An 18,307-nucleotide genomic window follows, 5' to 3' on the forward strand; every position below is an offset into this window, starting at 1 on the left:
GACGTCATCGCCGATCGGACCCGGAAGTGAGGAGAGGAGGAATAAACAAGAAAATAAGGTATTTACTAGCAAAAAAAAAAAAGTTTCCATTGGTAAAAGTCGTTTTAAAGGGGATTACATACATCTATGTAATCCAACGTATTAAAAATGGATGGAACTCCGCTTTAAGGGTCACAAACATCCATGTTTTTTAGGATTTCTGCAAATAATTAATTCAGTAAGGTTTACCTGATGGATCATTACCGTTGCCTTATTCCAATATCCTGAACTGTGTGAAGCCCTTAAGTTAATATTTGTCAGGAGTTCTTTAAAACCACTGAATAAGTGCAGATCATTTTGTTCTGTACAATAAGTCTCTGAATAGCAGTTTGATTGCAAGGCAGAAACTTAAATGAATGCTGCTGATGACACTGGGTCAGCCCACTGGACAGCGGCTACACACAGATCTTTGGTGTTACTGGAAAGCTCAGGTGGACGTATTAAAAAAAAACATTAACAGGTAATTTAGCTTGATTGTGCCCTGTGAAAGAAAAAAGGTTGCTTTTGCTTCTTTAATGAACAGCTTTTAAATTTGAACATTAAAAATTTGCTAGATGAGTTAAGAACATATTGTTTGCAAGGAATCCCTTGGTACTACTCACACGTCTGTTCCTGCCTGCTAGAATCTATTATTTTAATTTACAAAACCTCATCAGATACAACCCGACTTCTAATTGTTTAAATGAAGAACTGGGAGATCATTGGCAAGTGTGTAAGCCAACCACATTTAATTTCTGTCAACACCAGAAGGGGCTATGTAACTATATGAGCAGTTTATAACGTTAGCTCCAGTTCCCATGATTGCCAACAAAGGAGATTGCTTTCTCATCCATTGTAATGATGTGCACAGCCAGAGCAGTCTTTTTGTAAACAAGCAGCAACTCCCATAAATGGCATCATGTTGCTTCTGAATCCAGGGCATTTAGATACCATTTTACAGGGCAGATGTGAACAACCTCCAATTATGCAAATGATGCACTGCAACAACAAATGTTTAATGCTGCAGTTGGATAAAACCTTTCCATTTTTTTTCTTTTTGTCAAATTAAAAGGTTCCCATTTACTTCTTATTCCAGTGACAACCAAAAAATTACATTTTCACTTGACAATTAAATTTCCCATCGACAGATTTCACCATGACAAATCTAAAAGTTACATTTTTTTAATATTAACAATAGAGACACAGATCACAAAAAAAAGCCCACTACACCAACACATGTTTTCTATTGCAACTGTTTGAAACCTTTCAGATTTTTTCTTTTTGTCAAATTATAAGGTTTCCCTAAGGTTCCATTGACAATCATAAACCTCTAGATTTCCATCTAACAAATAAATTTCCCATTGGGAAAATTCACCAAGACAAAAACAAAAAAAAAGCTTCAACCCTTCCTCATTTTATTCAAAACTAAAAAGAAAAGAAAAGAGCTTTGGCTAGAGATACACTTTAAAGAGTAAAACCTAGTACACATGATGAGATTATCGGATGAATAATCATCCATTTTTTTTGTATGCTAGTCCCCTTAACAAAATTGAATAGGTTACTAAAGTACACAAATTCTCATATGACAGAATAAAAATTCAGAAATGATGTAATGTATTTGTATTGTATTTTCAGACAAAATCTGTACTGATTAAATGAAAATCGTACGATCTGGTATTGTGCAAGAAAAGTTTTTGTGTTTGTCCCTTTGGATAATTTCGGACGAAAACAATCAAGATCATTGTACGATCACTTCGAAAGTGGTATTTTGCATACAATATTCTCACCATGTGCACTAGGCTTAATGGTTGAACTTTTAAAACACTTAAGCTAACCAGCAGGGATCAGCTGAACTTCAGTCAATGTGTGTCTGTTCCCACTCGTCAAAAGCTGCAGTCACTGATCAGTTTATTCTGACAGTGGCGGCTACCACTGTGACAATACAATATCCCAGCGGGAGGGATCTAAAATCTTTTTGATTTACTAACACTTATGTAGTACATAGAAATAATCCAGTGTATATCCAATTAAGATATGCCCTTAAAGTGTTACTAAACCCAGGACCCTGTATTCACTATACATGGTCTCTCACAGTACACAGAACTTGGAAATGCAATTATTTTAGAAAATGTATAACTGCTAAATGACTTTTCTCATCAGCAGTATATAGCGGTCTTGTGACTTCTATCAGCATCTGGTTAAAGCTTGTAGGAGGAGTTTTAATTTTCCTCTGACTGTCCTATGAGGCTGCAGAACCCATGACCCTCTGTCTGGACAGTGCTGATTGGCCCTGTGCTGATCACATGCACCCTCCCAAAAAAAGAAAAAAAACTTTCTAGCAATACATACCAAACTGAGCATGTGCAAAGTGCCTCCCAGGGCTCTGTGCTATCAGGAGATGAATTGGGGACAGTAAAAGAAGGGGAGGATCAGGGAAGACAGGATTAAATAGCCTTTTTACACAATGCGGGCAATTAACCCCTTAAGTTTCACAGTGAGTATAACAAGCATGCTTTATTGCATACACAATCTGATTTTACTGTTTTGGGTTTAGTAACACTTTAACACATGTAAATGAGGTTGTTTAATCAGGCTGTAATATGCATTTCATGTTCCTGATTTTTTTTTTTTGGTAGTGAAAACATTAGTATCCATGGAGCAATCTTTCATATGTCTGGTGATTGCACTTTTCTATTTTTTTGTATTTAGTTTCTATTTGTCTATGGGGGAGTGGGATGCCCAAGACCCAAGCATGAAATGTTTGCCCTGGGTATATCTAATGTTTGAAGATGATCGTGCTCATGAGTTTAATAAAGGGGGGGGGGGGGTACAGTTTTGTATTTTTCAATAAGCCCAACATGCTCAAGCATCAGATAACAGAGTGAAAAAAGGGATGAGAGAAGAAAGAAAATGCTGCATTGATGTGTACAGAAAGTTCTGTGAACACACCACTGCTAAAAAAGGAAAATGCAGTTACAGCCTGCTGGACCTAAAGACAGCTTCACCTACTACACCTCCATATATCTAATACCTAAAATGTCATTTCAATCTGTCATCTGAAATTTCCAATAGAATATAATGTCCTTTTTACTTTATAATTGAAATGTCGAAGGAATCAAATCAGTCAGAATCATTCTTTTGTACATTCTAGAAATGTCTGCAGATCCAGGAAAATTGCAACATGAGGCATTTGACGGCATATAAACAGGTTTATATGTACTTTTTAATACAAGTTCTTTCCTATAGACCTGCAAGGGCTGTGAGATGTGTAGGAACAGTGTCACTGGTCTCAGGGAATAGGGTCAGACTCGTGTGCACAAACATAGTCACTGCTCACGTTCCTGATGTGGAGATGGGTGGAGGTAGGAGTAGTGAATATGGATGCTGGCACTGGTCCTATTAGGGAAAAATGAAGACCAAAGTAGGTTTACTATCTCAAGGAATAGGGTCATTCTCTGTGCACAAATATAGTAGTTGCTCACATTCCTGATGTGGAGATGGGTGGAGGTAGGAGTAGTGAACTCCACATTCCTTTTGTGGAGATGGGTGGAGGTAGGAATATGGCTGCTGGCACTGGTCCTATTGGGAAAAAATGGAGACCAAAGTAGGTTTACTATCTCAGGGATACTATAGTATTGCTCACCTACCGGGAGGAGGACATTTGCTGCATATTCAACCTTTCAAAAATTCCCCAATACTAAAAAGAGTCTCCACCTATTTTGGGTTTCAGCTGTCCCTACCTAGCCTTATGGCCGGTTGACACATATGACCAAGACTTCTCTGTATGGGTGGCCTTGTATCAACAGCCTTATTTATTGTCATCTGAGGTCGGCATTTCCCGGTGATATGGATGGACCAATCAAATTCTCTGTTTTTTAATAATCCAGGCAAGCTTATATTTTGAGGTCCACACAGCAGATTTTACCACTTTCTAAAGGTTACTCCTGAAGAAGGAGCTGTATGGTTGACTTTGAAACGCGTTGGGTATACACCCCAGAATACAGCGGTTTCCATCTGCCGTGCGATTTTATGTATCGTATATAGCTTGCCATTTTTTTAAATCTATTGTTAATTTCATTCAATAAATTTGTTTGTTCTTTAACCTTTTGAGCTATTTATATTAAATACTGTATTTGTGCCTTAAAAGTCCCACCCCTAGGGGAAATCCTTTTCGTAGTTTATATCCGGGATGTGGCACACCTGAGAGTGACCCAACATGAGCACATATTTTGTATTTACCCTTAAAGGAGATGCACAGTTTAAAGCTAAGACATAGGGCTGCAATAGAATCTGTGCAACCTGCAAATAAGTAAATGGGACCCTGTACATCTGATAATTCCCCATCCATACATTCTCGTCAGTATGCTGCTCGTAGTGAATTTATATTAGCTTTATCATCCTAGCAACCACACTTGGTGAGCAGTGGGCACCACACAGGAATGACTGTAGGGGGCTAGGTTTGTGCTAGTATAGCCAATAATTTGCAATGAACTAACTTGGCACACACCACCATCTATCCTGGAGCTTATGTAAATGCTATGCTGGTCCTCTACATTAGGGGGTAGAAGGAAACTTGCTTATTGTCGGGCAGGATCCCATTGACTAATTTGCAAGTCACATATGGTTTAGTGTGGCTCTGCATTGTAACTTATTAAAAAGACCCATGGGCAACCATACAATGTTAACACGAGGGTTGGACAAGGTAAAATGTGCCCTGACAACAGGATAAATGAGATAAATGCAATATATCCAAAATTACTTTGTGTCTGTATTGAGGTATTTTATGACAAACTATGATTAATTTACCATAGAAACCAAATGAGCATCACATTGATTTCTTAACCACCTAGGAGGTCAACAGCATACAGAATCGATTGACTCAATACTTTTTGCCTACCTAACTTACCCAGATATACACCGAGCCAGCATTAAAAGAGTAAAAGGAAAACAGAGACAAGGTGGGTCAAGCTATTCTCAAGAGACACTTTGTTTCTAAGTAATTAGCTCCTACCTTTCCTTTAGCAATAATAAAAAATGTGTTGCCCTCTTCTCCTTCTCTGATGATATAATCCCCTTTGTCATAGAAGTCCTGTGGAACAAGAATGAAAAGATTTGATTCAGGATGCTGCAATCATGTACAATGTGTGGGAGATAATCAGTGAAATGTATTATCCTTAATTGTGATTATACTGAAGACCTTTTGCCCGAGACATCAGAGTTCTTGACATGAACTCTTTAGTGGTTATTATGTGTCACATGGCTTAACCAATCATTGCATGTAATAATTATCTTGATTACAATTCTGAGATTAAGTTAAGGAAAAATGACAAAATACAGATTCTAAGTGAATAGAGATGAGTAGGTGAATGTTTGAAGACATCCAGACAAGTTACAAATGAATTATCTCAGTTGCTTTAAACAAACAGTAATAAACCAAAAAAACAAAAATATAATATATTGCCGTTTACTTAAATGTGGTGGCTGCATTTGTTTTATTTAGGTTTTTGTTTCCTTTATATTCACCAGGAGATTCAGCCAGTAACACGCTTCTTGCTTGTTTTTGGGTATCTCCACTTTGAACAGCAGCATTGTCAATCTGGGTAGAGGTTTGAATTAGAACTCCAGCTAACACTTAGAAGTTACAGCAACATTTGTAACCATATACTTATTTGTTTTTTTAAATTTTCTGGCATTGCGGTATACGGGCCTGCGCAGTCCTCGTATGATTGTGATTCACCCTCTGGGATGGTTGGCTCTCACGTTTTGACATGGAAGGACGTTTGGTTTAATGATGTTGATGTGTTATATCTAGGAATGTTTTTGAGTTTCATACTGTATGTTACTGTGAATGCAATACTGAAGGAAGGACTTGAATCATAAACACATTTGTTGGAAATATGCCTTCAATTGTTTTATTCTTGTATTGCAAAGTGGTACTTTATCCATGATGAAGATACAAAAAAAACATAGAGATTTGAAATGCAGTGGATGTCCCAGTCCATGGAATAAGCTGTCAATCAAAGACTTCATGGTTGTACAGTGTAAACTAGTTCTGGGAGTACCTCTTGATACTTATCAGTATAATTTCACATCATTGAACTTACTATTTTAATTTTACATTTTGCTTTGTTACTGCATATATCTATCAGTGGATTTTAATTGAGATGGATTTCATGAGATTGTAATAACGAGTATATATATATATATATATATATATATATATATATATATATACACACATTATCTCACAAAAGTGAGTACACCCCTCACATTTTTGTAAATATTTTATTATATCTTTTCATGTGACAACACTGAAAAAATTACACTTTGCTATAATGTAAAGTAGTGAGTGTACAGCTTGTATAACAGTGTAAATTTTCTGTCCCCTCAAAAAAACTCAACCCACAGCTATTAATGTCTAAACCGCTGGCAACCAAGTGAGTACACCCGTAAGTGAAAATGTCCAAATTGGGCCCAAAGTGTCAATATTTTGTGTGGCCACCATAATTTTCCAGCACTGCCTTAACCCTCTTGGACATGGAGTTTTCACAGAGCTTCACAAGTTGCCACTGGAGTCCTATTTCACTCTTCCATGATGACATCACAGAGCTGATGGATGCTAGAGACCTTGCAGTCCTCCAACTTCCATTTGAGGATGCCCCACAAATGCTTAATAGGGTTTAGGTCTGGAGATATGCTTGGCCAGTCCATCACCTTTACCCTCAGCTTCTTTAGCAAGGCAAGGGTCATCTTGGAGGTGTGTTTGGGGTCGCTATCATGTTAGAATACTGCCCTGCGGCCCAGTTCCTGAAGGGAGGGGATCATGCTCTGCTTCAGTATGTCACTGTACATGTTGGCATTCGTGGTTCCCTCAATGAACTGTAGCTCCCCAGTGCCAGCAGCACTCATGCAGCCCAAGACCATGACATTCCCACCACCATGCTTGACTGTAGGCAAGACACACTTGTCTTTGTACTCCTCACCTGGTTGCATGCTTGACACACGCTTGACATCATCTGATCCAAATAAGTTTATCTTGGTCTCATCAGACATTGTTCCAGTAATCCATGTCCTTAGTTTGCTTGTCTTCAGCAAACTATTTGCAGGCTTTCTCGTGCATCATCTTTAGAAGAGGCTTCCTTCTAAGATGACAGCCATGCAGAGCAATTTGATGCAGTGTGCGGTGTATAGTCTGAGTACTGACAGTCTGGCAGCACTCATACTTCTATTTCCCAAAGACAACCTTTGGATATGACGCTGAGCATGTGCACTCAACTGCTTTGGTCGACCATGGCGAGGCCTGTTCTGAGTGGAACCTGTCCTGTTAAATGGCTGTATGGTCTTGGCCACCATGCTGCAGCTCAGTTTCAGGGTCTTGGCGATCTTCTTATAGCCTAGGCCATCTTTATGTAGAGCAACAATTCTTTTTTTCAGATCCTCAGGGAGTTCTTTGCCATGAGGAGCCATGTTGAACTTCCAGTGACCAGTATGAGAGAGTGAGAGCAATAACACCTCATTTACTTACCACATCTGCTCCCCATTCACACCTGAGACCTTGTAACACTAACGAGCCACATGACACTGGGGAGGGAAAATGGCAAATTGGGCCCAATTTGGACGTTTTAACTTAGGGGTGTACTCACGTTTGTTGCCAGCGATTTAGACATTAATGGCTGTGTGTTGAGTTATTTTGAGGGGACAGCAAATTTACACTGTTATACAAGCTGTACACTCACTACTTTACATTGTAGCAAAGTGTAATTTCTTCACTGTTGTCACATGAAAAGATATAATAAAATATTTACAAAAATGTAAGGGGTGTACTCACTTTTGTGAGATACTGTGTATAAATGTTGTCCCCAGTAACGGGAAAGCTCATAATGAGGACACTTGTTCCTGGGACGACTGTGGAAGGCCAGGTTCACACTAGCCCATGCTTTGAAAAGCGATGTAGGGTGATTGTGGCATGACCCCATTGACTTAAATGACAGAGGATGACTGGCGGTCAGCTGTTAACTTGGCATTCCATGTTATATTTGCTGGGGCTGCAGCATGTGAACAGCCTCCTTTGGCTATATTTTACACTTTACAGCTGGGGGTTGGTAAATTGCAGCCACTTTTAACCCCCCTAGCGTCCAGTGTGAAAAAAAAAGCCCAAGAGGGGAATTCCCCTCACTTTTGAAGATTTCCTCTAACTTCCTGCTACATCTCTGGGACAGCAATGGCACGCAACAGCAAGAAATAAACTGACAGGGATTAAACCCTTCCCAACTCCAAACCTAAAAACAAATTTACTCAGGAAATTTTACTACCCGAGCTGTTTATCTCAACTGTTCCACAAAAACATCATAGAGTTTGAGGATAGTCTAGATTTCACTAACAAGATGTGGCAGAAAAGGTAGCATTCGAGTTCCAGAAAAAAATTTGGTTTGGTTTGTGTAAGATACTGCTGCATGTATCGGTCAGCTTATAGTCACAGTCATGTAACTAACATGCTATAATAAATATTCACTTTGCAAAAGTTCAATCACCTGACATACAGTATCTTAAAGGCATATCTATGGGGAAAAGAAAAATCATCCCTTGAAGTGGGGCTTCCCCCACACTATTACTGCATTGTGCTATGGGCCCTGCATTGTACTTAAGGTCAGATGAATTGTGACTGCCAGATGAGAAGAGGATGCAGGGAAGATGAGAAAAGGGACTGCTCCAACAGCCTGGAGGGAGCCCACAGGAATGAAAGATTTGGCAAATATTCTGCTTTTTTCCAGTACCTATACCTACTGTATATAAGGAGCTTTTAACTGGGGCAGCCCCCCAGCAAAGGAGGATTTTGGTTTTCCCTTGAGTTCAGCTATAATGGTGTATGAGACCCTACCAGAAAGACTTTTCTCTACACAGCCGTTAAACCTGCTTGGCTTTTCTGTCAAAACAGCAGTGTCACAAACTGGTGTGGCTTTCCACATGTCATTGTCATACGGAATGGTAGAACCAGAATCCAAAATATTCAGATCAAGCTGCAGGCAAATAAACACACCAGAGTCTACACAATACAGGACAATATAATTTGTATAGTGTAGCCATGTGCTGGATTACAGCTGTTATGCTAAATATTGTGTTGCACTATTCCGTCCAGTCAGCAGAGGGAGAACTATAGCCAGGAAAGCCTATGGACTTCTATGCACAATGGAGGATCATGGGAATTTTAATCTGTAACATCAATCACAGAATGGGACCTATGGACCTTTACAATACAGTTCCCATAGGACATTTAAGGAGGAATGGGAGTTGTGGAACAGCTTTTACCATATTGCATTGGAAATTGCCTAGTCCTTATTGTTAATTACTTTATATGCTAAATTGTGTTATTAACATTGTTAATTCATTTTTTGCTTGCTTAGTTACCAACCATATTGAGAAACAATATATTATTTTTAAGCCTTTACTACCTGTTTTTTTTTTTTTTTAAATAGCACTACTACTGGGTACTAAATATTATTTCCAGTAATTTCCTGTGATATTCTATGTTTGTACACTCAATCTGGTGTGTTAGAGGGGCTGATGTTCTTGAAAAAGTTGAGGCAAAGAAGAGAGGACTCATCCCAATCAGTGGTTCCTATGGGGGGTAGCACTACATTTGTTAAATTGCATGCAGGAAGGCAAAGCAAACGCGTAACATGCCTAGAACACAAAGTCAGCAAATAGTGTAGCCTGGTTGAACTGTTTGTTAACCTGGAAAAAAAAAAAAGAAGAGAGATCCTTGTGCTTGTGCTTGTGCTTGTGCTTGTGCTGACTAATATGCCCCTCTCTAAGCTATAAAAAACCTGGCTAATCCTGAAACTTCCTGTGTCCTACTCTGTCCTGACCACGACAATCATGGCTGCTGAGCCCTGACCACCGTGGTCCACCTGCGTGCCTCCGTCATCCACAGCTCTCCTCTGTCCCCCTCACCCCTCCCTCCCTGCCTGTCAGCTCCATGTCTGTGTCTCTGCCCCCCCCCCCACCCCTCTTGCTGCTATTAGTAAAGAATAAAATATTACCAATTGTCACTGCCAGCCCTTCTATTATATCTAGGCATAGCACACTGTATAAGTGTTTTTTAAAAATTAAGCTTGTAAATACCTTTTGCAGCTATCCTTAGGCCAGTCAGGTGAGTGACTCCCGGCCATCTCCTACTCCGGCTGACATCAGAGGGAGATCTCACCCTCCCCCCCCCCCCGGCTGTAGTCAGGGCATTGGAATAGTGGACTGACCGGGGATCACATGACCAGCCTGAAGATAGCTGTAAAAATGTATTTTCAAGCTTAGTTTTATTAACCACCTCCCACCCGAGCCATTGTAAATATACGGCCGGGTGGGAGTCTCCTCCTTCTGATCGGACGTTCCGGAACGTCCTTCAGAAGGAGAGAGATCGCGCTGCTGCGGGCACCCGCAGCGGCGTGATCTCGATGTGTCTGTGTCCCTCGGACACAGAGCAACATCATTCGGCAGGAGGGCCCTGTGATTGGCCCTCCTGATCACATTACGGCTGTGTCCAATCACAGCCGTCATGTAATGTAAATAGAGCCGTTGTAACGGCTTCGATCTCTTCTCCTCCTGACAGATCCTGTCAGTGAGGAGAAGAGGGATGATCGGTGCTGCAGCCGGGGGGATCAGTGAGTATTTCTAATTACTCACTGATCACAGGGGGGGTCTGTGCTGGTAATCAGAACATTGATTACCAGTGCAGCCCTGGGGGGGAGGGGTGCCACTAAGCCACCAGGGATGACCACCAGGGATGCAAACCATGGCCACCAGTGCCGTTATTGCCATCTATCAGTGCCGCCCACCAGTGCCCATTATTGCCCACCAGTGCTGCCTATCAGTGCCCATCAGTGCCCCCCATCAGTGCCGATCAGTGCCACCCATCAGTGCCGATCAGTGCCGATCATTGCCGCCCAACAGTGCCACCTATCAGTGCCACCTATCAGTGCCCATCAGTGCCGCCAATCAGTGCCCATCAGTGCTGCCTATCAGTGCCCATCAGCGCTGCCTATCAGTGCCCACCAATGCTGCATATCAGTGTTATCTATCAGTGCTACATATCAGTGCCCATCAGTGCTGCATATCAGGGCTACCTATCAGTGCCCATCAGTGCTGCATATCAGTGCCACCCCATCAGTGCCACCCCATCAGTGCCACCTCATCAGTGCCTGTCAGTGCGGCATCATCAGTGCTCATCAGTGCAGGAAAAAACATATCTATTTACAAAATTTTATAACCTAAACAAAAAAAACTTTTTTTCTTGCAAACTTTTCGGTCTTTTTTTATTTGTGCACCAAAAAAGAAAAAAACTGACGGTGATCAAATACCACCAAAAGAAAGCTCTATTTGTGGGGAAAAAATGACACAAATTTGGTTTAGGTATAATTTTGCATGACCGCGCAATTGTCATTCAAATTGCAACAGCGCTAAAAGCTGAAAATTGGTCTGGGAAGGAAGGGGGTTTTAGTGCCCAGTATTGAGGTGGTTAAAGTGTGGTATGGGCTGGCAGTGAAATGCATTGTTGTGGTAACAACCACTTTAATATATGCAATAGTATATATGAAAAGCACCAACATAATATTAATTCAACATTAGACGCAAAACAGTTTGCTTGGTATACAAAAAATAGCCAATGGCTATTATTTAAAGGTCAGATAAGCACGCATGTGTTACCAAGAACAGATAGGAGCCCAACTATCTGTTACCCATTTATCTGTTTGTAGCCTTGTACCCTTATATTATAATTTGATCATATTTGATCTTGGAGTTACTATTGCATCCAGAAGTATTCTGGAATGCTTCTAAATAAAATGCTAACAAAACACCATATTTAAAAGAGTAAAATAGTCCAACCCTGAGGGTTGAAGACTATGAAATATTCAGATAAGCATCCCATTCACTTGATTATTCGCAAGTGTCTCATAGAAAATAAGTCATTTGCTCAGCGAGGGACAAACAATTAGTCAAGCAACACTGCTCTCACCAACTACTAAATTGTGATTGCTCTTTTTATTCTTAATGAGGACTTCAGCAACATAGTGCATTGTCAGCAAAACTTTACTTCTCTCTACACCCACTAGAATTGTAAACGCTCTACTTCTTTCTTGAAGAGATAATGGTTTAAAGATCACAGATGTCTGTGGGTGTCTTCATTTACTTCATAAAAGAACCTAGATGCTTAATATATGTAGCATTTACTGTAAATTTACAGTTGCTGTATTTATATTTTAACTTATATACACAGGAAATGTGACTACTATGTCGTTTTTTTTATTCTAGGGCAGGGATTCTCAGCCTTTTGAAATCATCATCATAATCAATTTTGTTTCCATAACTTGGTAAAATAAACAAACCCACTTTGAAAGGATTCTGAGTTTGAAGTATACCTTGGTTGTGGTAAGAATAAAACATGTAGGTGGGGTAAAGTGTGTGTGGTGACTCAGACACCAGACAGGTGCAATAGAAGACTTGTTTTGAAGTAATGCAATGACAGTTCACATCAACCCAGAGGGACACCTGCCGAACCCGGTACACTCATAGTTTAAAGTGATGTGAAGATGACAAGTATCAGCCAGGTTGATAACATCTGTTAAGAGAGCGGAATGTGGCCTGGCATCCAGTGCCCAAGGGGAAAGATGTCCAAAGGAGTTGCGACCCTACGTTTTCCATCCTCATCAGGAACCTCTCTCTACTGCTAGTACTGTGCCTAACATGCTGGGTACCTGTCCCTACTCTACCAACTTGCAATAAGCACACCAAGCCTGGGAGTCAGGGCCCCTAACAAGGCTCTGCCTGACCCAAGATGGCTTCCAGAGTCACATGGGGTGACAGCATTTAAATGGGTGCTTCCCCAGTGACCCAGAAACTATAAAGCAATTGTATTCCTCTTGACTTCCTCCCCAGCTGCGGTGCCGCTGCGGAGGAGCACCACCTGCAGTTGAGAAAGTAGACTGCACCTGCACTTCCCCCTCTTTAACAGATGCAGTCCCTGGCATCACAACATATTAACAACAACTGGGAAAAGAAATATAACCATATAAGTCATTCTTGTGCAGCAGTACAACGGGAGTCGCCCAGGGGCTGAAACTTTCTTGGAACATCCCCCTTTGTAACATTTAACAAATATAACTTATTGACCTCTTGGCAAAACACCTGGTGAATATATTGAGCAGTGTGTGTCCCCATAATCCTCAGTACTGGTGTTGAATACCAACAAGTGCTTTTCCAGTAGCTGGTGGAGAAGTCTTGTCAGGGTGCCAGGAAACCAGACCATACGAAGATGCAAATAAGATAAAGCAGTTTATTAAAGCAACAACAATAAACGCACAGCAAGAGTGGTGAGTGAAAACAGGAACAGGCAGGGTCAAGTCCAGAGCGGGTAGTCATCCAAGTCGGGATCGAGTCTAGAAGCGGGTAGTCATCCAAGCCGGGGTCGAGGCGGGTAGTCTGCCGATGCCGGGTCATATGCTGATGCGGAATCGAGAGCCAGGAAAGTTGTCAGCCAAGCCAGGTCATGCATGGAGGAACATGGAGAACAGAAGACTGCTAGCAGTAATGCACCTTGAAGCACAAACACAAGGGCAAAGGACTGCAAGCCAACAGGTGATATATATAGTCAGGTGTGCAACATCATTACTGAGCGACACCCATGCAAGTGATGATGCAGACAGAGTTTAAAAAGACAGCAGTCTGCACATGTTCAAGATGGCTGCCAACATGAAGGCAAAGTAAGACCTCCCCTCAATGGCCCCTCCTCCACGAAGCAAAAAACAAACGTCCTCTGAGGAAAGTGAGCTTGGAAAGCGCAAAGAAGGGCAGGAGCATGAACATCAGTAAAGGGAGCCCAGGAGCATTCCTCAGAACCATAACCCTTCCAGTGCACCAGGTATTGAACCTGACCTTGGAACAGACGAGTCTCAAAAATGCTGTTAACCTCATACTCCTCATGATTGCCCACAGGAATAGAATGAGGAAGAGAAGAAGTATAGTGACACGTGACACGTGAAAGACATTGAAGGTATGCATGCCAGGAGGAGGATCAAAGGCATAGTCCAATAGGTTCACCTTAAGGAGGATACGATAAGGCCCAACAAAACAGAGTGCCAGTTTAGGAGTGGGTACCCTATGGTTGAGATTACGGGTCGACAACCACACCCTCTCCCCAAAGTGGTACGAAGGAGCAGATAAATGTCTCCGGTCTGCATGGAGCTTCTGACGCTGTGCAGAGACCCGTAAAGACTCTTGAATCTGCCCCCATGAGGAACGGAGGACACAAATATGATCCTCCACAGCCAGGATGTCCTGTGGCGAGAACGACTCAGGCAACACAGCGGGTTGGAACCAATAATTGGCCATGAATGAAGACATTCCGGAAGACGAGTTGATGGCAGAGTTCCTGGAAAACTCTGCCCAGGGTAGCAGATTGCCCAATTGTCTTGATGGTCAGAAATATAGCAGTGGAGAAATTGCTCCGGAGCTTGGTTGAAACACTCAGCGGCAGCATTGGACTGTGGATGGTAGGCCGAGGAGAAGGAGAGTCGAATACCCAAATGGGAGCAAAAGGCATGCAGAACCTAGAGACAAACTGGCTCCCACAGTCCGAGATAATCTCCTTAGGCATCCCGTGTAAGTGGAAAACCTCTCTGGCAAACACTAAAGCAAGCTCCTGAGTGGTAGGCAGCCGCTTAAATGGAACACAGTGGCACGTTTTGGATAACCAGTAGACAACCATGATTATAACCATGTAACCCAGAGACGCAGGAATTTCCACAATAAAATCCATGGCCAAGTGAGACCTGGGGCGATCCCCATTAGGAATGGGATGCAGTAGGCCCAAGGGAAGGTGCTGCGGAGATATGTTCTGGACACAGACTGAACAAGCAGTCACATGTGCAGCAACATCAGTGTGGAGAGATGGCCACCAGAACTGACAGGAATTAGCCCAGGACATCTAGTTCTTAGCAGGATGACTGGCAGTCTTGGAATTGTGGTACGTGTGCAACAGTCTGATGCGCAACCCCTCAGGTACAAAACACTTGCCAGCAGGTCTCTCTGTGGAAGCTTCAAGTTGGGCAGCCAAGATTTGTTCCCCAAGTGGAGAGGTTAAGTTGATGCAGATGGCAGCCAGGATATGATCCGAACGTCTTGGAGCCGGGCAAATAGGAGACCACATAGTTAAAATGAGACAAGAATTAGGCCCATCTGGCCTGATGGGGTGTAAGCCTATTGGTCTCTGAGAGATACGTCAGATTCTTATGATCGGTGAAAATGAGAACTGGAACCACAGAACATTCAAGCAAGTGTCTCCACTCCTTAAGAGCCAGGATAATGGCCAAGAGCTCTCTGTTTCCAATCTCGTAATTGCATTCAACTGGAGACAGCTTCTTGGAGTATAACCCACAAGGAAGTAAGGGTCCATCAGGTGTCCAATGCTGAGACAGGTGGGCGTCTACTCCTGTCTCAGACACATCCACCTCTAGGACAAAGGGAAAACCAGGATTGGAGTGAGACAGAATGGGAGACGAAGCAGAAGCAGACTTAATGGCCTTGAAAGCTTGGTTGGCAGCAGGCGTATAATTGTGGGGATCACTGCCCTTCTTGGTCAGATCTGAGATAGGTTTGGCCAAAGAGGAAAAGAGAACCATTTAGCAGAAATTATGTAGTCCAAGAAGGCAACCTGAGACAGATGAAATTGACATTTCTCAAACTTACAGAAAAGCCCATTCTCAAATAACCACATAACCGTTGCAGCACCCATCTGACATCCAGGTAATGTGATTCAATGGAGTCTGAGTAACTCAAGATGTCATCCAAATAGACTACAATGCATTGCTGCAACATATCACGAAAGATATCAATGATGAACTCCTGGAAGACAGCGGGCGCATTGCACAAGCCAAAGAGCATCACTAAATATTCGTAATACCAGTTCTGGTATTAAATGCGGTCTTCCACTCATCGCCCTCCTTGGTCCTTACGAGGTTATAGGCGGCCCTTAGGTCAAGCTTGGTAAAGACCGTTGCTCCCTTGAGGCTGTCGAACAATTCAGTTATCGAATCGGGTATGCATTCTTGACTGTGATGTGATTGAGGCCCCTATAACCAATGCAAGGTCTCAACTTAGCCCCCTTCTTTTTTACGAAGAAAAAAACTGCCACCTGCTGCAGAAGTTGACTTGCAAATGCGCCCCCGGGAAAGCGCATCCGCCAGGTACTCCTCCATGGCCTTATCCTCCGCAACCGAGAGAGGATAAATCCTGCCACGAGGGGGAATGGCACCCGGTTGCTAGTCTATGGCACAATCATACGGACAATGAGGGGGAATAGTACCAGTGCGCACCTTGTCAAATGCATCTTGATACTCATGATATTCAGTAGGCAACACTGAACCTGAGGAGGTACATATAGTACCTTAACAGGCCCATGGATACAAATAGCGCTACACTATGGAGACCAAGAGAAGATCTCGACCGACTGCCAATAAAAGGTCGGATTGTGTTTCTCAAGCCAAGGGTACTCCAAAATATCAGAGAAGTGTGGGGACGATATAACCTAGAAACAGGTTGACTCCCTGACTGAACATCCCCTATCACTATGTCAACGGGAACAGTAAAATCAGGAACAGCCGGGGTCAAGTCCAGAGCGGGTAGTCATCCAAGCCGGGATCGAGTCTAGAAACGGGTAGTCATCCAAGCTGGGGTTGAGTCCAGGGGCAGGTAGTCTGCCAATGCCTGGTCATGTGCCGATGCTGGGTCCTCTGCTGATGCGGAATTGAGAGCCAGGAAAGTTGTCAGTCAAGCCAGGTCATGCACGGAGGAACACGGAGAACAGAAGACTGCTAGCAGTGATGCACCTTGGAGGACAAACACAAGGGCAAAGGACTGCAAGCCAACAGGTGATATATATAGTCAGGTGTGCAACATCATCACTGCGCGACGCCCAGGCAGCAGGCAAGTGATGATGCAAACAGAGTTTATAAAAGACAGCAGTCTGCTGATGTCCAAGATTGCTGCCAACAGGAAGGCAAGGTAAGACCTTGACAAGTCTCTGCTGAGGTAAGGAGAAGTCCGGCTGCCTCAATAGGGACTTGTAATGGGTCTCATTTCAAGAAGCTTTAGCTGGCTGTAAAGGGGCGCATACTGCTTTCATGATCGGCTGGGCCTCATGGATGCAGTGATGGTTGTCCAAGGCGCACGTAATGGCAGCAAGATGGGGGTTGCCCTAGGCTGATGAGCTGCACCAACACCATTCCATGGTGAACCTTTGATGGAGTATGACCCACCAACCATTCCCCGGGCGTAACGGGAATACTTTCAGAATTCCACCAAAATGATGGCCCCTTGTAGTTTTCTGTGGGTCCCCACCGGGAGGGACCTGACCCCCTCTTGAAGGGGTGCCAAGATTAACTTTTGCTTCAGGGATGTACAGGCCATCCGCATTTGCTCAGGTTGCCCTGATATTGCTCTGCGTTGGGCATGATAGGCCTGGAGTACCCTGAGCCATACTGCCCATAAGGCACAGCGACAGGCCCCAGCCGGCCCGAATGTTCATATTTAGCTAGCAGCAAAGGCAATCCAAGTCTTTCAAAATGTTCATGCCCAGCAATATGGATACTGCTGGGCCATGGGTCATGACTAATCCGACCCTCTCTACCACCTGGTCCTTGATTTGGATTCTTAACCAGGTGATGCCTTAGACCAGGATGGGTAAACTATTGGCCGCTCGGAGGGACAGTTGCTCCCATTGCTCCAAATCTTTGTACATAGAAATTAAATTCCATGATGGTTACCTCTGACACAATGTCAATCAAACATGAACCTCTTGCCTGTTGACTGGGGCCAATTCCACTGGACTAGGAGCTATCCCCTCAGGATTATTGGGACTTTAGCGTGTCTGTCCCAGGGGTTGTTCTGCCACGAGAGTTAGTAGATTAACTATGGCTTGGATGGGTTTCTGACTCCAGTCCTGCCACAGTTTTTGGATATGTGTCTATAACAGCAGTACTGCCAGCATTTTCGGTCCTTCTCTGGGTCCCTGTAAAATGGATTCTTGTCCCTATGGGGTTGGGGTGGGTCCTTTTTAGAGGAGGCTATCTCTTGTTTCATAGCAGCCACATCCTGAGCTAGTTATGTTAGCGCTGTTTGCATGGCTGACAGGGGTGATGGTGCTAGGGCCTCCTCCTTGAGATATGCAGGTTAAAATTTCTTGATGACTGCCACTGTTGCATCCGTCTCCTCTTGCTCCCATGCAACCGCATCCACCACCACA

At 43.0% G+C, this 18,307-nt stretch overlaps 1 protein-coding gene across 2 annotated transcripts in view; it reads right to left on the minus strand.

The window, feature by feature from the left end:
• The window catches only part of LOC309563143 (cGMP-dependent protein kinase 2-like), a 254,121-nt gene that overhangs the window by 145,226 nt on the left and 90,588 nt on the right, over positions 1–18,307 (minus strand). For both annotated transcript variants that reach the window (XM_082267470.1, XM_082267469.1), the window contains exon 7: positions 5,030–5,107. In XM_082267470.1, coding sequence (XP_082123596.1) covers positions 5,030–5,107 — 78 coding nt within the window. The remainder of the gene's footprint in view (positions 1–5,029; positions 5,108–18,307) is intronic.

Source organism: Pelophylax lessonae, assembly GCF_965119305.1.
Source record: "Pelophylax lessonae genome assembly, chromosome: 9".
Classification (NCBI taxonomy): domain Eukaryota; kingdom Metazoa; phylum Chordata; class Amphibia; order Anura; family Ranidae; genus Pelophylax; species Pelophylax lessonae.